At 46.9% G+C, this 24,586-nt stretch overlaps 1 protein-coding gene across 3 annotated transcripts in view; it reads left to right on the top strand.

Annotated features, from left to right (window-relative positions):
- DOP1A (DOP1 leucine zipper like protein A) overlaps positions 1-24,586 on the top strand; it is a 694,260-nt gene that overhangs the window by 412,067 nt on the left and 257,607 nt on the right. For all 3 annotated transcript variants that reach the window (XM_069235613.1, XM_069235614.1, XM_069235612.1), the window contains 2 exons: positions 17,457-17,591; positions 20,068-20,123. In XM_069235613.1, the coding sequence (XP_069091714.1) occupies positions 17,457-17,591; positions 20,068-20,123 (191 nt within the window). The remainder of the gene's footprint in view (positions 1-17,456; positions 17,592-20,067; positions 20,124-24,586) is intronic.

The following is a 24,586-nucleotide window of genomic DNA, read 5'->3' as shown; positions in this document are numbered from 1 at the left end:
CTGCTCACTGAAGTCCTGTTTCTTCACACACTACTTTCCCTTTTTATTTGCATACTTGACACCTTTCCCCACCATTCTGTCACTCATTGTGTACCTCCTTACTCAGCCTACTACTTCTCTGTTCATCCTATCTTATCTCCTTGTCCACTTCCACTGGCTTGCTCCACCCCCTCCCATCTTCTCTATGTGATATCTACAGTCTCTTAGCATCCTTTATTTTTGGTTTCGCTCTCCTCTGGATTTGTGCACCTCAGAATGTGGATAAATAAGCTGTTTGTGTGTTATCTGAGGTTTGAAACATAGAGTGGTATGTTAATTGCACTACTGTAAATGCTGCACCCCGCAGTATCAGTATTTATCAGTTGGACAATTAACAATCAGGATCCATCACTTAAAATGTGGGCAGCAGTAGTGTATGCCTTCCTCACAAAACAGGTACAGCATGGGCTGCAGCTTTCCAAGCCTACCTCTCAAAACACATATACCGTGCACAATAGGGTAGAGTTTGGCGTGTACTTTAAGCTAGTGGCTCATTGTCATGCGCGATAACTTCAGCCCATCCTGGCTTTTTATCCAACAGCGCATTTCAGGTTGTTGTTTTTAAATGCAAGAAAATTACTTCCCAAAATGGTACAAAGTTATGTTACCTAAAACGCTAGGACTACCTGAAGCTGTAATAGATGTCATGGGACAATTAAGCAGCTTTCTATGGCCATGTAACAACACTGTGAGCAATGCCAAGCACAACACTTTGAATAAGAAAACTAAACAAGGGCTCCTTGCAGTTCTATGGAGAGTGGCATCAAATATTTTTAAATTATGAGTTTTAAAATGCACTCGAGAGGATCTCAGAGCGTCAACATTTAAGCCTCTCAGCCATCTACAAGAGCATTTCAAAGATCCATTTATTTGTATATAATTGAGCTTTGAGTTGATCACGATCAATCAGTGAGAGCCAAGTTTACAATGATTCAATGAATCAATGAGAGCTAAAGCTACAATGATTGTGAAAACCAGCCTGAATTATTTACTCGTAAGACATAAAAATAGCTAGCAGAAGGCCTCTGGTCTATAGGAAGAGGTCAGCAAGAGGACCACGTTTTATCAGGGACACTGGATAACATGCATCAGGACCCATGTTCACCATAACTCCATTCCACCAGTACACCTATTTCTAGGCAAGCTGTACACTTTGAGAGTTGTTGCCTGCCGGATTCTCGTTTCTCCTGCCATGAAGGACGAGAGCCCTGAAAAGAATTTGTGATACAATCTCTGTTGCTGCTGTAGAGCCAGAGAATAAAATGGGGTGTTTCTTCAGGATAGCAGCATTGTAATTTATTTGTCAGTTCTTTGCATGCACTTCAGAATGTAGCTATTTTGCAAAGTTAAAATATTCTGAGGTGTTATGCACACACTAATGAATTACAATATCTGATAGAGACTGCTTGCTGCAGACTCCTTACCTATTCCACAGGAGTCAGACTGAATCCAGAAAATCTTGAGCAATACCTCTGTGCACCGATAGGTGGTGTCGATCGGCTCCACATCAAAGTCGTAGGCATTGTCCCCACCGGATGCAAAGCGTGTGGAGCCTATATAAGCACCATCTCAGAATGCGGATATCAGTTCCTTTCTTTCTGCACCATCATCGTGGATCTGGAAGAGCTCCTTAGTCATTTTTTGACTACTTTTTCAACGCTTTAGTCAACTTTTTTTGAGCTTTCACTCCCAGTCTGCCTTAGCGATGTCCCCTAAGAAACCTATGGGTTTTAAACCCCTTAGAACCTGTCATGGGCAAATGTCAGTGACAGACTCCCGTCTGGTTTGCTTGTGGTGCTTGGAACAGGGCCAGAAATCTAAGGCCTAACCTGACTGTCATATCTGATAAAGACTTCTAGTTGCAGATACCTTACTTTAGAATTTCCCCAGGCGTCAGACTGGATCCGGAGATTGTTCTTGGACCAGTACCCCTACGCGCTGTCAAGTGGAGTCGTGATGACATTGCAGTCATATACAGGCACCACCCCGACACACTGATGTCAGTTATTTTCTTTCCACACCAGCCTGCGCTCAGATTTGGAAAAGAGCTACCTCTTGTAATTTTTTTCGATTCGTATTGACTAGTTTTGGATGCGTCGAGGGATGTCCCAAAAGACCAAATTCAAGCCCTCCGACTCCTGTTGCTGAATGATGTCAGGGAGTGATCTGCACCTCGTCTACCTCTGGTGCCTAGAGGGCAACCATGACCCGAAGTAATGCTCCGAGTGTTGGGCCATGAACTCGAAAGCTTTGAGGGAGCGGTCCCTGAAGTTCATGGTGGCCCAGCACTCGACTCTGTGTCATTCCCGATCTCGTTCGAGAGAAAGCTCAGTAGACTGGTCGCAGAGTCGTCACAACTCTTCCTCGTCCAAGTCATCTGGACATTCAGGTCACAAGAAGAAGAAGTCGAAGAAGTACAAACGTTCTACGACCTCGCCCCTTCACTCGGACCATACGGCACGGGAAGAACGTTCATGCTCTAGACCTCCGTCTTCGGAGCCTCTGTCTGGTTCCGCTCCACACTCTCCTGAATTTCCGGGAGCCGGTGCCACCCCTGCTTAACTCAAGGAATTTTATGAGGCCATGGGCCTCCTATTTGGGCAGACCAACCAACCCTCTGCGCCCTCGGGCCCAGGGAAGTCAGTGTGGGCCCCCTCGGCTTCCAAGTTGACTTCTTGCACCCTGACTTCGGAGGGCACCTCCTGATCTGTTTCTGGATCCGCCCGATGCCAGTCGTGCTAACGCGACCTTCCCCGGCATCGGGTCAGACGTCGACGCTCCTGACGCCGGTTGGACCCACAATCGATCCTATACTGATCCCCAACGACACGGAGCCAGAACAACGTCACTCTACGCCAATTCCATTTTCCATGGGCTCGTCTGGGCCCAGGGCAGATCCTGACTCTTTGTTATAGGTATGGATATGGGGATAGTGTAGAGGGGTCGCTAAAGACCGTTCAGAATACCAGCTTGACCCTGGCATGGACTGGGTTCAGTATCTGGGTGACATCAGAGGGTTGGATACCTCCCCTGAAGCTGGCATGTTTTCTCCCCCTACTGTGGCTATGGAGGAGGGAGCGTCATATTCTGAGGTGGTGAGAAGGGCTGCTGAGGTTTTGGACCTCGAGCTTCCTTCTGTGGGGTTCAGGCCTAACCTCCTAACCAAGGTGCTTCTGTCTGGGACCTCCAATTGGGAACCCCTCCTTCCCTTCAATGAAGCCCTTACGGACGTCCTTCTGGGTACCCGGTCCAGACCCAGCACAGGGGCTCCTGTGAATAAGACGGTTGCCCGCCATCATTGGCCTTTGCTGACCGACCCAAAATTCCTGACCCTACGCCTGAGAGCCTTGTCATCCAGGCACCGTCATCCTCTGGTGCATTCCCTACCGCTCCCCCGGACATGGAATCAAAAAGACTGGATAACTTGGGACAGAAAATGTTTTTTTCTGCCAGTCTGGCGCTGGAGACCGTGAACACCACATGCCTTTTGGGCAGATATTTCCATATTCTCTTGGATACAGTTGCTCGAGTCCCGAAGGAGGCCTGACCGTTATCTCCCAAGCCATTACGGATGGGAGAGATGCACTGAAGTTCATGATTCGTTGTGGAATAGATACCACTGACTCACTGGGCAGACCGGTTGCATCGACAGTGGCCTTTGGGTGCCATGCCTGGTTGAGGATGTCTGGCTTTTCAGGGTTTGTCCAGCATCCTTGATGGACATGCCCTTTGATGGCAACCGTTTCTTCGGAGACAAGGCAGTCTCAGCGCTCGAGCGCTTTAAGGATTCCCGGGCAATGGCTCAGTCCCTTGGCCTCGCAGCTTCATCTCACCCCCCTATAATCTGCCTTTCACTCCTTTCGTGGCTATGTAAGGGGCACCCAACCACGTTCCTTTCCATGCGGCCACCGACCTGTGCATGCTGTACAGTCTCTGCGTGGACGCAGGATCTCCCAAGCTTGTGGATCAGGGAGAAAACGGGCAGCCCAGTCCACCCCATCCCCTCCTCTGCCTCCAAGCATTCCTAGTCCGTCAGAATATCCGGGACCCGTTGGCGGCAGGATTCACCATCACCTGCCCCCACTGGGAATCCATTACCATGGACAGGTGGGTGTTACAAATTGTCAGAAGAGGCTACTTCCTCCTCTTCGAGACTTCTCCAGCCACGCCACCATCATATGATCATCTGTCGGAGGATCATATGACTCTTCTCCGCGAGGAGGTCAAGCCTCTCTTGACCAAGGGAGCCATAGAGAAGGTCCCTGCGCCACTAGTAGGTTGTGGTTGTTATTCCCGCTACTTTCTGGTGCCCCAAAAGGACAAGGGCCTTCTGTAGGAAGCTGGCTCTGTATATTCTATATCAAAATGAGATATAGTGTGGACAGAGTCCCGGGGTTCCCCTGAGGCTTAACAGAGGCTAAAGTAGATAATACTAATGCTCTCTTTTGCGGTAGTGTGGTTGAGCAGTTAAGCTTATCAGAGGGTAGTGGAATGCTTTTGTTGTACACACACAGAAAATAGAAGAAGGACACACTCAATAACTTAACTCCAGATTAGTGGTTTTTATATTGCAAAAATATATTTTCTTAATTTATTGTTAGAACCACAAAATTCAAGTTACAGGTAAGTACTTCAGTAGATTCTTATTTCACACGTGTATCAACAGTACTTTGTTTGAAATCGATAAGTTATAGAGTTCTTGAATTATTGGCAATAATCTGTTTTAAAAATGGACACACTGCAATTTTCAGAAACAGTTATGTTGGGAGGGGAGAAAGAAATGTTAGTTCGATTTGCAGGTAAGTACAACACTTACAGTTTGTCTCCGGGTTTTAGGAAGTCCACCGGTTGGGGGTTCAAGTTAACCCCAGACACCCACTGTAGGAAGTTGGTTCTGTATATACTATTTCAAAGTATGAAATAGTGTGCACAGAGTCCAAGGGTTCCCCTTAGAGGTAAGATAGTGGCAAAAGTAGATAATTCTAATGCTCTATTTTGTGGTAGTGTGGTCGAGCAGTAGGCTTATCAGAGGGTAGTGTTAAGCATTTGTTGTACACCCACAGGCAATAAATGAGGAACACACACTCAAAGACTTACTCCAGGCCAATAGGTTTTTATATTGAAAAATATATTTTCTTAGTTTATTTTAAGAACCAAAGGTTCAAGATTTACATTAAACACTTTAAAATGCAAGGTACTTCACTTAGATACTTTAGGAACTTTGAATAAAATCAATATCATAAGCAGTCTTTGTAAAAATGGCAATAAGCTATTTTCAAAGTGGACACTGTGCAAAAATCAACAGTTCCTGGGGGAGGTAAGTAATGGTTAGATTAGGGGGTAAGTAAAACACAAGTCTCAGTTCTGGGCCATAGGCAGCCCACCGTTGGGGGTTCAAGACAACCCCAAAGTTACCACACCAGCAGCTCAGGGCCGGTCAGGTACAGAGGTCAAAGAGGTCCCCAAAACACATAGGTGCCTATGGAGAACAGGGGTGCTCCGGTTCCAATCTGCCAGCAGTTAAATACCTGCGTCCTCGGGGGGCAGACCAGGTTTTTTTTTGTAGAGCACTGTGGGGGACACAAGTAGGCACACAAAACACACCCTCAGCGGCACAGGGGTGGCCGAGTGCAGTGTGCAAAGCAGGCGTCTAGTTTTAGATAGGAAACAATGGAGGGACCTGGGGGTCTCTCTAGCGGTGCAGGCAGGCACAGGGGGGGCTTCTCGGGACAGCCACCACCTGGGCTAGGCAGAGGGTCGCCTGGGGGTCACGGCTGCACTGAAGTTCGGTTCCTTCAGGTCCTGGGGGCTGCGGGTGCAATGTTGGTTCCAGGTGTCTGGTCCCTTGTTACAGGCAGTCGCGGTCAGGGGGAGCCTCTGGATTCTCTCTGCAGGCGTCGCTGTGGGGGCACAGGGGGGTCATCTCTGGTTACTCACGGGCTCGCAGTTGCTGGGGAGTCCTCCCAGAGGTGTTGGTTCTCTGAATCTCGAGCCGGGGGCGTTGGGTGCAGAGCGAGAAGTCTCACGCTTCCGGCGGGAAATGTGCAGTCTTGGAAAGTTGCTTCTTTGTTGCAAAGAAGTAGCGGGTTTTGAACAGGGCCGCTGTTCACGGGAGTTTCTTGGTTCTTTAGTCCAGGGCAGTCCTCTGAGGCTTCAGAGGTCACTGGTCCCTGTCGTATGTGTCACTGGTTGTAGGTTTTCGAAGTTGGAGACAGGCCGGTAGGGCTGGGGCCAAAGCTGTTGTCGTCTTCCACCTCCTCTGTAAGCTTGTGGGTCAGCAGTCCTTCTTGTTTCTTCAGGTTGCAGAAATCTGATTTCCTGGGTTCTGGGGTGCCCCTAAATACTAAATTTAGGAGTGTGTTTAGGTCTGGGAGGGAAGTAGCCAGTGGCTACTGTCCTGGAGGGTGCCTCCTTCCTGAAGGGAAGGGGCCACATCCCTATTCCTATTGGGAGAATCCTCCCAAATCAAGATGGAGGATTTCTAAAGGCAGGGGTCACCTCAGCTCAGGACACCTTAGGGGCTGTCCTGACTGGTGGGTGACTCCTCCTTGTTTTTTTTCATTATCTCCCCTGGACTTGCTGCCAGAAGTGGGGGCTGTGTCCAGGGGGCGGGCATCTCCACTAGCTGGAGTGCCCTGGGGCACTGTAACACAAAGTCTGAGCCTTTGAGGCTTACTGTTAGGTGTTACAGTTCCTGCAAGGGAGGGGTGTGAAGCACCTCCACCCAGAGCAGGCTTTGTTTCTGGCCTCAGAGGGCACAAAGGCCCTCACCCCACGGGGTCAGAAACTCGTCTCTCAGCAGGAGGCTGGCACAGACCAGACTGTCCTGCAGGATTGGGTAAAATACAGGGGGCATCTCTAAGATGCCCTCTGTGTGCATTTTGTTATAACTCCAACACTGGCATCAGTGTGGGTTTATTTTTCTGAGAAGTTTGATACCAAACTTCCCAGTATTCAGTGTAGCCATTATGGAGCTGTGGAGTTCGTTTTTGACAGAGCCCCAGACCATATACTTATTATGGTCACACTGTACTTACAATGTCTAAGAATGGGCTTAGACACTGTAGGGGCATATTGCTCATGCAGCTATGCCCTCACCTGTGGTATAGTGCACCCTGCCTTAGGGCTGTAAGGCCTGCTAGAGGGGTGACTTACCTATGCCACAGGAAGTATTTTGTGGGCATGGCATCCTGAGGGGGATGCCATGTCGACTTTGCCTTTTTCTCCCCACCAACGCACACAATCCACAATGGCAGTGTGCATGTGTTAGGTGAGGGGTCCCTTAGGGTGGCACAACATATGCTGCAGCCCTTAGGGACCTTCCCTGGTCACAGTGCCCTTGGTACCACTGGTACATTTGACAAGGGACTTATCCCAGCACACTTCACGGTCAAGTCAGCATCAATATCTGGCAAAAAGTGGGGGGTAACTGCAACAGGGAGCTGTTTTCCTACACCCACCACCAGCAACACTGGACCGGCCGGGTGCCGAGGTCAAAGATGAGCAATTTTAATGTGGGCTCATATGGAGACAGGGAGTACTCGGAATCAGGCCTGCCTGCAGGTAAGTACCCACGGCTCAAAGGGCAGACCACAGGGGATTGAAGGAGCACTGGAGGGGGCACAAGTAGGCACCAAACACACACCCTCAGCAGCACAGGGGCAGCCGGGTTTAGGTTGCACACAGGACGTCAGGCTTCTAATGCTGGTCTATGAGGGGACCCCAGGGGTCACTCAGAGGCTGCAGGCGCGGTCCATGGGGGTGTCTCAGGCACACCAACGGTTGGACAGGGAGGAGGGCCGTCTGCTGAACATAGCTGCACCGGGTGTCGGTTTCTCCAAGGCCTGGGGACTGTGGGTGCAGTGGATCTTTAGGCATCGGATATCTTCATCCAGAGCTTCGCGGTCAGGGCGGTCCTCGGTATTCCCTCTGCAAGCATCGTCGTGGAGTGGTGGTGAAGTCAACCCAGGGTGGGCACTTGCTTGCAATCGCCTGGGGACCTTCTCTAGCTGGGTGGACCACCTGGACATGGGCCGTGAGTGGCAGTTGCAGAATGGTCAGGACTCACGCATCCAGAGGGAGGTGTGAGTCCTTGGTAGTTGGTTTTTCATAGACAGGGCCGCTGTCCTTTTGAGCTTGGCAGAGGTTTCTGGTCCCGCTGGACAGGTCACTGTTCTTTTGCTGGTTCTTTGAAGCAGGAGACAGGCCGGTAGGACTGAGGCCAAAGCAGTTGTCATCTTCCTTCTTCTCTGCTGGGGGTTTCAGCTAAGCAGTCCTTCTTCTTGTAGGTCGCCAGTAATCTGGTGAGCTTAGTTCAGGGAGGCCCTTAAATCCTAAGTTTAGAGGCGTTTCAGGGGTCAGAGGGCAGTAGCCAATAGCTACTGTCCCCGAGGGTGGCTACACCCTCCTTGTGTCCACTCCCTCTGGAGAGAGGGATATATTCCTATCCCTATTGGTCCCTGTCCTCCAAACCAAGATGGAGATTTCTGCAGGGAGGGGAGGTCACTTCAGCTCTGGACACCTTAGGGGTGGTCCAAGCTGAGGTGGTGACTCCTCCTTTTTTTCTTGTGTTTCCCACTGAACTGGCCACCAAACGTGGGGCTTTGTCTGGGGTGCGGGCATCTTCACTAGCTGGAGTGCCCCGGCGCACTGTAACACGAGGGCTAAGCCTTTGAGGCTCACTGCCAGGTGTTACAGTTCCTGCAGGAGGAGGCCTGAAGCACCTCCACCCAGAGCAGGGTTTGTTTCTGGCCTCAGACAGTACAGAGGCCCACATCCCGTGGGGTCAGAAACTTGTCTGCTAGTGGCAGGCTGGCACAGACCGGTCAGTCCTACACTAGAGGATTGGGTAAAATACAGGGGCATCTCTAAGATGCCCTCTGTGTGCATTTTGTTTTATAAATCCCACACTGGCATCAGTGGAGGTTTATTGTGCTGAGAACTTAGATATCAAACTTCCCAGTATTCACTGAAGCCATTATGGAACTGTGGAGTTTGTAATGACAAACTCCCAAACCATATACTTAATATGGCCACACTGCACTTACAATGTCTAAGAATGGACTTCAACACTGTACGGGCATATTGCTCCTGCAACTATGCCCTCACCTGTGGTATAGTGCGCCCTGCCTTAGGGCTAGAAAGCCTGCTAGAGGGGTGACTTACCTATGCCACAGGCAGTGTTTCTTGGGCATGACACCCTGAGGGGGATGCCAAGTTGACTTTGCTTTTTTCTCCCCACCAACACACACAATCTGCAATGGCATTGTGCATGTGTTAGGTGAGGGGTCCCTTAGGTTGGCACAACACATGCTGCAGCCCTTAGGGACCCTCTTTGGTCACAGGTCCCTTGGTACCACTGGTACATTTTACAAGAGACTTATCTGTGTGCCAGAGGTGTGCCAATTGTGGAAACAATGGTACATTTTTAGGGAAAGAATACTGGTGCTGTGGCCTGGTTAGCAGGATCCCAGGACACTCTCAGTCAAGTCAGCATCAATATCGGGCAAAAAGTAGGGGGTAACTGCAACAAGTGCCCATTTCCTACACCTTTGCCCTATCCTAGTTCTCCAGTCCCTCAGTCTCTTCCTCAAGAAGGAGAAAGTCAAGATGATAACCCGAGCTGAGGTCCTTTCTGCTCTGGACCCTGGAGACTGGATGGTAGCGTTGGACTTGCAGAACGCAAATTTTCACATTCTCGTCCTGCCGGCCCACAGACGTTACTTGCGATTTGTGGTAGGTCACAGCATTTTCAGTTCACTGTGCTCCCCTTTAGCCTTACCAGCGCCTCTCGGGTGTTCACGAACGTGATAGTAGTGGTTGCAGCTCATCTGCGCTCGTTAGGGGTTCCAGTCTTCCCCTACCTTAATGACTGGCTGTTGAAGGCGGACACACCCCAGAATGTCGTCTCCTACCTCCAGACTACGACGAACCTCTTGCATTCATTGGAGTTCACTATAAACGTGCTGAAGTCACACCTGACTCCTTCTCAGGTGCTCCATTTCATCGGAGCTGTTCTGGCTTATCGTCCCGAAAAGCGAGTCCACGATATTCAGGTTATGATCCCAATGTTTTAGCCTCTATCCTGTTTTTTAATGAAAATGACTCTGAGGCTGCTGGGCTTCATGGCCTCCTGCATCCTGGTGGTCCAATATGCCAGATGGCATATGTTGGCTCTGCAGTGGGACCTGAAGATCCAGTGGGTGCAGCATCAGGGGAATCTCTCAGACATGGTCCATATCTCTGAGGGAATTACGAAAGACCTGCAGTGGTAGTTGTTGAATCAAGATTGGGTCAGCGGCAGATCCCTCTCTCTTCCCCAACCAGATCTCACAGTAGTAACAGATGGGTCACTCCTGGAATGGGGCGGCCACAGGGAAGAGGCGGAGATCAGAGGCCTCTGGCCTCCCGTGGAGTTCTGGCTCCACATCAACCAATTGGAGCACCAGGTGATCCGACTTGTATTGAAAGCATTTCTTTCCCCTCTCAAAGGGAAAGTGGTGCAGGTGTTCACCAACAACACCACCGCCATGTGGTACTGCAACAAGAAGGGCGGAGTGAGGTCGTGGGCCCTTTGTCAGGAGGAAATATGTCACTGGACAAGGCTGGAACATCACAGCATTTCGCTGGAGGTTCAACATCTGGACAAACTCAGCCATCGATGCATAGTTGATTATGAATGGCATCTCCATCTGGAAGTGGCGCAAGGTCTCTTTTAGCAGTGGGGAGAGCCTTGGTTAGATCTGTTCGCCTCCACAGAGAACGCGCAATGTCAGCTGTTTTGCGTGCTGGTGTTTCCAAGGGGGAACTTGCTTTGCAACGCTTTCATCATAAGTGGAGCTCAGGCCCCCTGTACGCCTTCCTGCTGATACTACTTCTGGTAGATCAGGCAAGACTGGGCCCAAGTAATCCTGGTGGCTCTGGACTGGGTGTGAAGAGTCTGGTATCCTGAGCTATTGAGCATGGCCATCGATCCTCCAATCAGATTGCCCCTTCGGAAGGATATTCTTTTCCAACACCAGGAGACGGTCATTCACTCAAATCTGTCAAGTCTCTGCCTCCTTGCATGGAGATTGAGCACCGGCAGTTGAGCGCTTTCGACCTTCCGCCCGAATTGTGTAATGTTATCTTGGCAGTCAGGCATCCCTCCACCAAAACGGTTACGCCTATTGTTGGAAGAAATTTGTGGCATGGTGTTTCAACAAGTCTGTGGATCCCCCCTCTGCACCTCTCTCAGAGGTTCTCCTCTTTATTCTCTTTCTTGCCCAGCAGGGTTCTGCTCTGGGCACCCTCAAAGGATATTTGTCTGCCATCTCTGCCTTTTTAAGGCTACCAGACCAACCTTCTCTGTTCAAATCTCCCATTGTTGGGAGGTTTCACAAAGGACTCACACATCTGTTTCCTCCTATCCCATTCATAATGCCCCAGTAGGATTTGAACTTGGTCCTCACATACCTCCTCCATGCTCCTTTCGAGCCGTTTCACAACTGTCCTCTTTGGCTCTTGACCATTAAAACGGACTTCTTGATGCCCTCACTTCTGCAGAGTGAGTGAGTTCCAGACTCTCTTCAAAGCTACCATTCCTAGCAGTACATCCTGACAAGGTGGTGCTTTCTACTAGGGCTTCCTCCCTTCCCAAAGTGGTGACCCCTTTTCACATAGGCGAATCGATCACCTTGCCTAGTTTTTATGCACCCCCACATCCCTCTCATGAGAAGGAGAGACTCCATCTGGATCCAAAAATAGCGTTGGCGTTCTACGTAAATTGTACCAAAGATTTCCGGGTGGATGATCAGCTCTGTGGGTTATGTGGGTGCGAAGAAAGGAAGGGCGGTGCAGAAGAGGACCATCTCGCGATGGGTAGTCCTCTGCATCAAGATGTGCTATGCTTTGGTGGAAAAGCAACCCCCTGTGGGTTTGTGCGCTCATTCTACCAGAGAAACTGCTGCTAGCACAGCTTTAGCACGCAGAGTTCCAGTCCTGGATATCTGCCAGGTGGTAACATTGGCATCTTTGTATACGTTCACCAAGCATTACTGCCTGGGCCCTCAGGTCCGCAGAGATGGCTACTTTGGCTGTTCGGTCCTGCAGGACTTTTTGGTGTGATCTTATTTGCAGCTCACCACCGGAGAGGGTATTGCTCCGGTATCTATTCTAAGGTAAGAAATCTGCAGCTAGAAGTCTCTTTCAGATGTACAAGTTACCTACAATATATCTGTTAGAGACATATTCTATTTGCATATTCCTTACCAACCCACCCATCCTTCCCGCACTAGCGAACTGATTTCTAGGGGCAGGAATTTCCCTTTAAGGGTCTTAGTTTTGGTGCACCATTCTCAGTGTTCTTCATTGCTCCACGCTACTGGCGTGGAAGGTCAGGAAAAGAAACTGATGTCAGTGTGCCAGTGTGGTGCCTATATATGACCGTGACGTCCTCACAGCAACCACAATGCCAACAAAGCCCGCGTAGTTGACCGACACCACCTGACAGCGAGCAGGGATACTGCTCCAAGAAAAATCTCCGGATCCAGTCTGACGCCTGGGGGAAATTCTAAGGTAAGGAATCTGCAACTAGAATATGTCTCTACCAGATATATCGTTACCGAAGGTAAGTAACTTGTACATCATGAACCTCAAAGCGATTTGAGAGCGAGCTATGAAGCTCCTGGCCACTCTGGACTTGACAACTTTGCAACGCTCCAGGTCCTGATCGAGTGGAAGGTCTTGTGGCTGCACATGGAGTTGCTCCCTCTCAGCTGATGGTAATCGAGGTCCAAATCGTCATCAGGTAAGTCCCACAAAAAGAAGTCCAAGAAGTTGAAGCACTCTTCGACTTTACCACGCCTACCAGTTTTATGAGATGATATGCAGGAATGATGCTACAAGTCTCAGCACAGCTCCCACATCTCCCTCACGAAGCCTGCGGTTCATCTAGGTCCGCTCCATGCCTCCCTGGCTTCCCTGGAGCAATCCCACCCAACTCAGAGTTCTATAAGTCTAAGCACATGTTGTTTGGGTGCTCAGACTCCTCTGGAACTCCTTTATGCCCCACAGGTTTAGATGGTGCCCTGCCTTGATCCCTGCCAATGGGCTCACCCTTGGCGCCAGACAGGCACCCTCTGGAACAGTTACCAAATTCAGATAAAATCTGGTTGCAAACCCACAACCTTTGCCTGGGTTCGGTTCTGTGGTGCCGTTCCTGGCCGTCCATTATTCCTGACTCTGATACCGAGCTGTATCAGCATAGACTGATGTTGCTTCAAGTGCCAACTGGACTTAGACCTTCTGAGTAAGAGACAGTGCCTTCCATTCGCTGTGAGGAATTTGACTGGAGTTGATCGGAGGATCCTTTTTGCTACTCTGACCCCCTTGAATTGGCAGAAGATAACTGATATGAGGACCTGGGTGATGCCAGTGGTCTGGACACTTCACCAGACACTGTCATGATCTCTCATCCTAGTGTGGCTACGGAACAAGGGGCCTCATTTGCTATGATAGTGCGAAGGGTGGCTAAGGTCCTAGACCTTACATTGCCCTCAGTGGAGGTCAAGACCATTGTCGTGATGGAGGTGTTTCAACCCAGGGTATCCCACTTGAAACCCTTCCTCCCCCTTCAATGAAGCCCTCACCGGTGTACTGCTTGGGACTAGGACTTGAGCCAAGCCCTGTACGGGTGCCCTGAATGCTCAGTGCAGTCGCCCTTCACCACAGCCTGCTCCTCGGTATCCAGGTTTCCTCATCTAGCGTCTCACCTCTGAGAGCCTGGTGATGCAGGCCTCAACATCCTAAGTTAACCCTGATGCGTTCCCTACCACTCACTAGATTGGGAATCCAACAGGTATCACTCTTTTGGTAAGAGAATTTTCTCTCCCCCTAGCCTTGAACTGTGGAGAATGAACACCACATGCCTCTTGGGCCGATATGGCCTCCCAGTGTGGGACTTGGTTGTGCAAGTGCTGCCTGTGGGTCTCAGAAAAAGCCAGAGTCTTCCTGGCCCAAGCTCTTGCCGATGGCAGGGATGCAGCAAAGTTCACAATATTGCTGAGAACTGAACACAGCAGACTCACTGGGCAGAGCCATTGCTTTATCGGTGGCGCTCTGTCTTCACACCTGGCATAGATCGCCTGGCGTCTCAGGGGATGTCCAGGCATCTCTAATGGCACTCGCCTGTCGGCGACAAGCCCGATTCAGCACTTGAACTCTTTAGGGATAGTAAGGCCACCGCCCGGTCCCTGGGGCTCACCATGGCCCCATACCACTAGCGCTCTTTCTTTCGCTCCTTCCATGGCTATGGTAGGGGCTAACAGCAGTGTCCTTTTCCACCCAGCTAACATGGCCAGCAGACTCCCCAGTCCTTTCATGAGACCCAATGCCAGAGATCTGCCTAGTCCGCCGTCCACGAGCAGCTGCAGCCTCCAAACCTATTTAATATGCCTTCGCAACATCATGGGCAACTGGTTGGTGGTATGATCAGGCACCACGTGCTCTACTGGCAAGCTATAATTTTGGACATGTGGGCACTCCAAATTGTTGGACGAGGTTGTGTCCTACCATTCACAGAAACCCTGCTGCCCCTGCCCCCTTCCTAGATCTGCTGACGGAGGACCATCTCTCCCTGCTGTGTCAGGAAATGTAGGCTCTTTTGGCCAGAGGAGCCACCGAGAGGGTGCTGACATCAGAAGTAGATTACTACTTTCTAAAAAAGGACTACTACTTCCTAAAAAAAACAAAAAAAGGAGAAATTCAAAATGCTGACTTTAGTTCAGGTACTGTCTGCTCTTAAACTTGGAGACTGGATGGTAGTACTGGATTTCCAGGACTGCATATTTCCGCATGCCCGACCTGCCAGTCCACAGGTGTTACTTGCGGCTCACAGTGGGCCACAAGCATTTTCAGTTCACTTTGCTCCCTTTTGACTTTAAGCGTACCAGCATCCCCTGGATGTTCACGAAAGTGATGGCAGTGGATGTAGCCCATCTGGGGCCCAGTGGTTCCAGTCTTTCCATACCTTAATGATTGGTTGTTGAAGGCGAGCTCGCCATAGGCAGTCATCACCTACCTCTAGATTACAGCAGATCTGCGTCGCAGGGGTTCACTGTAAGCATACACAAGTCACACATGACTCTCTTTCAGATTCTCCCTTTTATTGGAACCATTCACGACACAGTGAGTTCCACGCCTATCCTCCGCTGAAGTCCTGCTCATGATATTCCAGATCCAGCCTCCTGTGGAATATTTTAAGGTGAGCAATCTGTTGCTAAATAGTGTCTACCAGGTAGGGCATTACAGAAGGTAAGTAACTTGTTCTTCCTGGTATTAGTGGTGTAACAGCAAGTAAGCATGTTGGTTGTGCTTCTGTTCTGGCACTGCCTTTATGATCTCAAAAACCAGGGCTCCCCAGTGTTCTCAGCTGCAACCATAAATGAGATCCATGAATCTCTGTCCATCTTCATGTAGAAAAACCACAATATGTCAGATTGGATTACTGCTGCTAACAGTCTTGAATGTTTTTCCAGCTCACTCTATTTATGGCTAGACCGACTCATTCCTGGATCAAGCTGCCATTTATAGTCAGTGTTTATCTCTTTAAAACGTCACTATCTCATCCTGTGCCTTACTTCCATGACGTACGTTTCCATTAGCATAGCCATAAAGGTTTCCGCATTGCTCTTCTGCGAAAACCACTTTTGTTGCAAAGTTTTTTTTTTTTTAATTGCAAAGTATGTCATCCTACAATAAAAGATGGGTTTAATTACCCAAACAATAAATACTTTTCTTTTTACTTTGATTATAATAAATGAAATCTGTTTCCTAAAATAAACGGTCCACATTATGTTGGTTGTTCAGTAACACCCCACTGAATCCTCCATCTATCTTGCAGTCATTGTCCTTAGGCAAACTGACCACCGCTGAGCCAGGAGGTCAGGGTAGCACCATCAAAAGTGATTGGGAAGACCCTGATGTGCTAGCTCGCTAAACTAGAAAAGAAAAACAAGTGACAAAGCCAATAGTATTAGTTATGCTGCAGTGTAAATTGTTTGCTAAGCTTCAGTAAGAAGCAGACGTAAGCAGCAGCGGTGCTTGTCACTTACACACAGAACAGGAACAGCATAGAGAGCAGCAGTGCAAGATTCTCTCACACAGTGAAAATCTACAAGATGGGCAGCTGCATATTACATACAGATGACACTTACTAAATGTACAGTAGTTGTGCAAACAGAGGTCGAAGTGTATGAGCACTGTGGGGCAAGACATGGCTATACTTATTTAATTTAACAAAAACATTTTGCTAAGGGACAGCAATGTCGGAGCGTTTAATTCCAACAGTTGAGAATACTTATCTGAAGTGAAAGATTGGGAGGGTGTGAAGCTGGGGCAGGAACAGACAGCTAAACAAGAAAAACGTTCTTGCCAGGATGCCTGCTGCCTGAGATGAATGTAAATGAGTGAGTGTATAATTGGTTAATTTACAAGTGTAGAGGCTGCATGGAATCCGCTATTGGCTGTAATTGATGGAGTCACTTGAAGCTTTTTGATGACTTTTAGTTCTGTCAAGGTGTTACCAGATGAACTGGGGAGTGTTTGCTTTTAATGGACAGTTATAAAAAAAATTTGTACTAGGTACTTAATAGAATCTATATTTTTAAGCACTTTTTTATGTTATACCTAAATTATTTTGGCCATTTTGTAGCAGCCTATCTTATGCAGTGTGTAATGCAAGTTAAGAATATTGACTTGCATATCCACAGTGCTTTCTGTCACAGGCCTTGTAGCACTAGAATTACACATCACTATTCCCCATTGCACCAGCCACTATTTAATCCTGTGGCTCTCTGGTTACACACACAAACGTCTGCAGTGATCGCATTAACCAACATAATGTAAAATAGTGTATTTCCGACTGTCAGTTTCTCTTGCATTTGTATTTTATTTAAGGCGTGTGTGTTATTTTATATAACATTACCTAAAGATGAAGAACCTGAAAGACCAACAAAATAGTTACAGAATATTTTGTTCTTTTTAGCCACACCTTTGACCCCGCCTCCAAGTTGACTCCACCCACATTGCACTGTACCATTTTGGGGACAAGTTGTTAAGGGCCTGTATGAAAATGTAGCAAGACTCTGGTGACAGTTGGGTGCTATTCCTGGCAGGGGAGGAGACTGTTATTTATAGAAGGAAGATGGCCCAGTGAGCATGGAAGATTAGTTTGGGGCTGCTCACCCTCAGACCCTTCACAATCATAACGAGATGACCGTGCTTCAGCTGCCAGCCACTGCCTCCAGAGAATAATTGTAGGGTGCATGCTGTTTAAACCTCTATCCTCAGTCAGTCACTCAAGAAAAAAATGTATTAACAAACCTGGATGTATGTTCAGAAATGCTATTGAACGCTCTAACCAAATGGATTTTTTTTAGGTAATTTCAATTGCTACAGATGAACAACTTTTGCTGGTTGAGTTAGTCCGCTCTATCAGCGTGATGCGAACAGAGACAGTGATACAGACTGTAAAGGAAGTTTTAAAGCAGCCACCAGCCATAGCTAAACACAAGGTATGTTTAATTGTGAAGAAAGACAAGTTGATCTCAATGTTGCAATAGCTGCCTAGTAACAGAATGACTACTGATTGTGCTTGTTTAAGGGGAAAATCGGGTTAAAACGTGCTAAACAATATTTTAAAACTCACAGTTCGAGTGATTGAGTGAAGTTAACTTTTTGAAGTTGACATCTCCTAGAGTGTTATGAGCTTTATGTCGTGCTCTGGTAACAGGAACATTTTAATATCTTATAGGGTTGACTACTTACTTTCTACTACTACAGCCTGGTTAATGACACCAGAATTTCAATTGAATATTCTGGTTAAATAACATGCCAACTTTACTTCAGAAGCAATACAGTAGTAAATACAATGTCACAAATAGATCAGAGAAGATCAGGGAGGTCAGTTTAGCTCTCTGACTTTCAGTCATTGATTCATTGAGGTTCTCTTTGGGAAGCATTACATTTTACCTGTTTTGATTTCCCATCATCTAAAACTATTTTGAAATTGAATGTGTATTTATCTACCTGCCAATAAGGCTTGCAGTATGTTTTACGGTTCCTACAATTAGGATTGTTTACATGTCAACAAAAACGTCACAATATAGAGACTTGGGCCCTCATCATGACTTCAGCGGACAGAACGCCCATCTGCCGAAGCCGTACGGTCAGAAAAACACCAGTGCGGTTACCTGACCACGCGGGCTACTACGAGTTACCCGCTAGGCCAGCGAAAAACAGCCCACAACATGCGGCAAATTTGCAGTGTGTCGGGTGCAGGAGCACCCATTGCACTTTTCACTGTCTTCTAAGCAGGGTCAGTGCACTCTGTGATGGCAAGTGCCTGGAGGCTCTGGGGCCTACCTGTCTCTCCCCCATCCCTCCACTCTCTGCGTTGGGAGTACATCTAGGTACTCTAAGTGGGATAAAAAAGGCATAAATCTCTAGAAGTGGTGTGTCCAAAGACGTTTAACTAGGAACCCTTTTCAAGAGGTATGATTTATGTATCTAAGGGCATTGCTACAAACATTGAACTAAAATGTGCTTTACACAGCATGCCATCCGTCCAATATTTGTGTGCCTCTCTGAGCTTTCCGTTATTGCACCCAGACATGTCATGCAGTAACAAATATAAGCCTAAAGCAAGCTCTCATGTTTTGCCCTTTACACTACTTTCCTCAAAGTATTTCCCTCTTTTACTCCATGTGTGTATATGACGCCATCTCCTTCCGCTTGTAGCCTTTTCACTAAGTCCATCTGCTTGTACCTCCATGCACCATCTCTGCTTCCTTAGTTTACATAAAAAAAAAAACCTTAGAAATTCACTGAAAGTCACCAGTTATAGTTAATCAAAGAATCTATATCTTGTGTACTTTCCATGCACAGCCTATGACTTCACATATTACACTACCTATAACATTTTCTATTATATCATTGATAAAATCACTCAAATGACCTAATTAATGGCATAATTGAACTTGGCAAGTGCAAACTGCTGATTGTCATGCTGAAATAAACTACGAGGTCACTATGGTAACATTGAACACTGCCTGGATAGGAGACACTGCTCTGATATGGTCAGAAATCAGCATCACTGAATAAGCAAAATAAACAAATGAGTGGAGCTACAATAATCTTTGCAATGGTAGTAGAAGCAAATATACTCCGAGCTCGCATGCTGGATGGCTGTCAGCAGCACAGCGCTCCTCACAGGAGTGCTCATAAAAAGAATCACGGAGCTTCAAAACAACTTTTTCAAAAGTTTTTTTTTTATTTATTTTTTTTAACGCTTTTTTTAAGCTCTGCCGCTCTTTTTAACAGCAAGGAGTAATGCTCTTTCCAAGTTGATGCGAAGAAGGTATCTACAGTGTTGGAATAGAAGGACAGATGCTTTTCAACTGCAGAATGTCACAGTGAGCAAAGTTGTGCATCTCCACTACCAAGCATAATAATATTTTTTTTGTCTGAAAAAGCACATACAGTAGTTCCTTGCACCGAAGGGACCAACTTTGTGTGTGAATGTTCTCATTGTGAGAGAGCAAATGTGTCACTCGCACTGATGTTAGCCAGTGGCTGAAGTGGGCTGACCCACAATCCGTGGATTATTCTGCAAGGGGTGGGATAAAAACCTGGCTGACTGAAAACCCTTTTAAGTAAGTATATTATCGATATAATTTTGTACTAAAATGAATAGGTCTTGGCTAGTGCCAGACTTAAAAAAATATTTTATAGATGTTTTCTCACTGTTTTGTATACATGTTTATGAAGCATAGTTGTTTATACACGTAGTTTGAATTCATATAGGGCCATATATACGAACACATTTTCCCATAGACACAGAATGGGTAAAATCGTTTGATACATCTGGCCCATAGTTCCTGTTGTGGAATAATATTTCATGCGATATTCGTGCTTGACTAAACTAATGAAATATGTGTTATGTTATCTGGAAATCCTAATAAAATCGTTTTCTTTCATGAATTGTTTCAGAAACATCTGTCATTGGAGGTCTGCATGTTGCAGTTTTTCTATGCTTATGTTCAAAGGTGAGCTATTTTGTTTCCTGTTCTTACTATTTCTGAGTCCATATTAAAAAAAAACCTAAAGGGGTTAATTTGAGGTTTAATGGTTCTAATATATGCACATGAAAAGCCACAGCTGGCTTTGCTGGCACACGTTTGTGTCCAGTAATTCATTGCTGCCAAGGACCAGGAAATCAACTAATGGCTCTGACATGCAAAGAGAAAAATCCCTGAGCACCAAGGCCAATGGTTATTTGTTTAGAAGGAACATGCCCATGCTTCAACGCATCATTTCTGAAAAATAAAACATTTTACCAAGTGGGCACTTGCAGCTCTCAGTGCTATCGCTGAACTGGTGTTTGCAGTGAAGGAAATCGCCCACCACGCAGGGACCTCTAATTGTGGTGGGTGGTTGTCCAATAGCGGAACGAAGACCAAAGCCACTGCTGATTTGATGGGATGGCGTGCTGCCCACCATTCTCTAAATTACCCCACAGTTGGTAATGTTACCTATGCTCATATTGTCAATTATCTTTTATTATTATAAAAGTGTCTTTAGTAATAACTGAGTCTCGTAAACTCTTTCCATTGGAAAGAAGGAGCCACATTAGGTTAATCAGCAGTGTGTTTAGTAAGAACTGTCTAATAATCTGATCACAAAGCCACTCCCGATGATCATCATTGCACTCAACGTCATTGAGTAAGCTCCAAAAGCACCAAAAAATGTAACAAGTTGAAGGGCTCTTTGACTTCCCCCCGCTTGTCCAAGTGATCGCCCGAGGCACGGAGCATCAGTACTCCAGGTGTCGCTTGACCGTGTAGTTTTGCCAGGGTCTACTCCACAGCTCTGATAGTTTCCCAGAGCCGGACTGACCCCCGCCCAACTCAAAGAGTTCTATGGGGCCATTCACCTCATATTTGGATGGCCGGCCCTCTGGAGCGTCTTCGGGCCCCACAAGTATAGGAGTGACCTGCACAGCAATTCAGTGGTGGTAATTAGGTTACTTCACCCTTGTGTATTTTTATAGAATTCTTATTAGGTATTAGTACAGAATGGTTTTCAGTAACCAGAAGTAGTTCCCATTATGAGAAAGGTTGGAGAACCCTAGTGTAGATGTCATTGCTTGCCCCCTCTTTTCCCCTTATTATGCAAGCCACTGACTGGATGGTAGAAGTCTGGGTCAGATATTCAATTTCAGTGGGCATTATGAGATGTCTAGCATCACCAAGGGAGTCAAAATGATGGCACTCTTTGGGGTACTGGTTTTCATGCAGCTGTATTCACCCACATTAAGATCTGCATTCAGTTGATTAGATTTATAAAAATTGTTAGTGCAACTGTAACTCTTTGAGGCCATTTGGCATGGTCCCAGCTATCAGTATTTCTGAATGTAAGTGGGCCCATTGAACAAGGTTGTCAGGTTATTTTTAAAGATCTTTTTATTGTATTTTTCACAATAAAACAGAACATTCATACAGCTGGTTGTATAATAAAAATAATGATGATGATGATGATGATAACATCCCCCCACCCTCTGAACCATTTAGCTAGAATTCAAATAAGTTCCAATAAGGAGAATGTCAAAAAGGAGGAAATCGCAAAAGAGCAGAGTTGGTAGAAGTGGACAGTTTCAAAGAGGGGAGAGGAGGGTGAAGAGAAGGAGGGGAAGGACATTAGACGGCATGGCTTCTAGCGTCAAGCCTTTCCTCTAAGAGGTTGCAAAAGTTGTAGGGCCCTGAGCATCTGTGGTGTGAGGAATGCTGTATTCAAGAAGTGACATGTATCCTGTAAGGGTTTGACAAAGACTGGTGAACTTGTTTATCTGTATTAGTGAGTTCCATAGCTGGGACCTGCCACATCTTGTGTAACCATAAAAAAGAGCTGCTGGGTAGGTCGGGGAAGAGGGTGGTTCTTTTTCGTCCAGTAAAGGGCAATCAGCTGTATGCACCCTGTGGTCATATGGTTTGTAAGTGCCCAATCTCACCTCAGTATGCCCTCCAGCTCGGTGGGTCTGACCCCTAAGATAATGGTGGCCAGATCCACTAGGATAGAGTAGCCTAGAGTACCCTCAACATGCCCTAGGATCTCCTTCCATAATATTTGGATGAGCGTGCAATCCCACTACACATGCATGTGAGATGAGGTAGCATTGGTACATCACTATGCATGCCAGTTTCCTCTGGGGGATACTTTGTAGGCATTTGGTTACGTCCTTCAACAGGAGGTCTAAGTCTTGTAGGGATATGTCTGACCCCAAGTTTGTTGACCATCTTGTTTGTTAGGCATGGGGTGTCCTTGGTTTGAACTCCTGAATAGCACAATATGTTTTGAAGATGCATGTTTTTTTGCCAGCCCAAATAAACGTGTACATTCTGTTCTGCAATTGAGTTATATCATGGGCTGGTATGGGAGTCGGAAGCCCTCAAGGTGTTGTGTAATAATGAGCCCTAGGTATTGGATAGAGGTTTTGGCCCAAAGGAAGGGAGTCACGTTCATAAGAGGGGGGGAACTCAGCAGTTGGGGTATTGTGATGTTAAGTATGTGGGAGGTTCTGACGTTGATTTTTAAAGCCTAATACTTTCTCAGACTCCTCGAAAATAGGGAGTAGGGAAGCAAGAGATTCTGTGTGGTGGGTAAGTGTAAGGAAGGCATTATCTGCGAAGAGGTTAATCATTATGTGTAGTGAATCCTATTTAGTTTTTATTCGGACTGAGGAGATTAGCTTAGCCCTTTGGTTTGCAGGCCTGTGCCTCTGTCACCCTGTGACTTTTAATCTACTTGGCTTGCTCTGTCTTAGTCCATTTATTTTATTATTTATTTTAAGATGGATGTTATTGTTTCCAGTTCGATAAATGTTTTGATTTACATTATCAGTGCCACTTTGTGAAGGCATCACTATCAGTGTCCTAATCAAGTGATGTACGCAGGTATTCACATCATGTCCTTTTCTCACTTATGTGTGACAGTAACATAATGTACACTTGTTGGGATTGTTTACATAATTGCTGCCACAAGTATGCCTCATTATCTATAGTTTGGGATCATATCTGCGTCAGGGGTCCTATATGATATGTATAAATACATCTCACAAAGACAAGGTTATCAGAGGAATTCCTACCAGATGCCATTCCATGCTGCATGTCACCTCGCTGCAGGACTCTGCTTCGTGTCGCCACGGAGTCTGACCTAGAGACCTCATTCCAAGGTAATGAGGGTTGGGGGGTGCTTCTCATGGACATGGTACTGGCAGATTAGGTTTATCACACCTAGCTCTCATTAGGCTAGAGCAGTGATTCCCAGGCTGTGGTCCGCGGACCGCCAGAGGTCCGTGACACATTCCCAGGGAGTCTGCAGGCCTGGGGCGGGAGGAAGATACTTCTCCAGCTGGGGCCTCTGACGAACACATGCATGTTTTTATATTTATGAATTCCTTTGTGCAGCAGTTGTAAAACCACTGCCACGTTCCTTGTACATCCAGCAACCTTTGGGCAGAAATAAAAGCGTCAAGATAACTCTAGTGATTAACTAGACAAAATCTCCCACCTGTCTCCAGAATGTACTTTCTGGAGAGAGGTGGGAGATTTTGTCTAGTGGCAGTTTTGACTAAAAGTTAGCGCAGATGGTTAATATGCCTGCTGCAAAGAATGTGTATCATACAAAGAACAGTATTTTATGTGCATGGCACAGTGGGTTACAGCTTTTGTCACAGAGATCCTTTTGTTACTGTGCAGTTCATAAGTTACAGTCGTAATCTAGCATGGTGAGCTATAAACTGCCATTAAAGAGCTGCATGCAAACTGCATGGCACAAATTAGGAAGTTGTTTTTTCCCAGTCTTTCATTTTCCTTCTGCTACTAAATAAAGGTTTGCTTGCAGAAATACGTTTTCACTATTCAAGTCAATGCTAACCACTGTGTTGTGTTCTGAATTCTGAGTTTGTGCTTCTCCAGACCAAGCACTGCTGGTTCCACCACAACTCCCCTGAGATGTCACAATCTAGAGTGCATGTGTAAGGCTGCCAGAAATCACCTTTTACTGTTTGGGTTTTTGGTGAGGTACTGTTTGTGAGCTGGGTAGGTTGGGCTGACACTTGCGACTTGTAGGAGTGACTTAGTCGCCTACAAACAAAAGTGATGTCATCCCTAAACTAGCAGTCTCACCTAGGAGCGAGAGTCCAACTACAACAGTGCACACGGCCTCCAAACAGGATATCTGCTAATGCACAGTCCTTTCTGATCTTTATGGCCATGGGTTCGACTTTGAGAGTGAAGTTAAGAAGTGTCAGAGGGCACTACTGGCACGCTCTCCGTGCGAAGGTGATGGGTTCCGTGTGTTGCCTATTCACACTAATCACTATAGTAGGGTTGGTGAAAGCTGCCAAAATGTTCTCCATCATACCTTGTCTCGGTCGAAGTTTGTGGCGTACCTTTGATAGGAATGCCCAGCTCACTCAGTACTCAGTTTCTCCACATTGAGCGAGAGAATT

This window comes from Pleurodeles waltl, chromosome 5, assembly GCF_031143425.1.
Source record: "Pleurodeles waltl isolate 20211129_DDA chromosome 5, aPleWal1.hap1.20221129, whole genome shotgun sequence".
NCBI classification, from domain to species: Eukaryota; Metazoa; Chordata; class Amphibia; order Caudata; family Salamandridae; genus Pleurodeles; species Pleurodeles waltl.
This window is presented reverse-complemented; position numbering and strand designations above follow the sequence as displayed.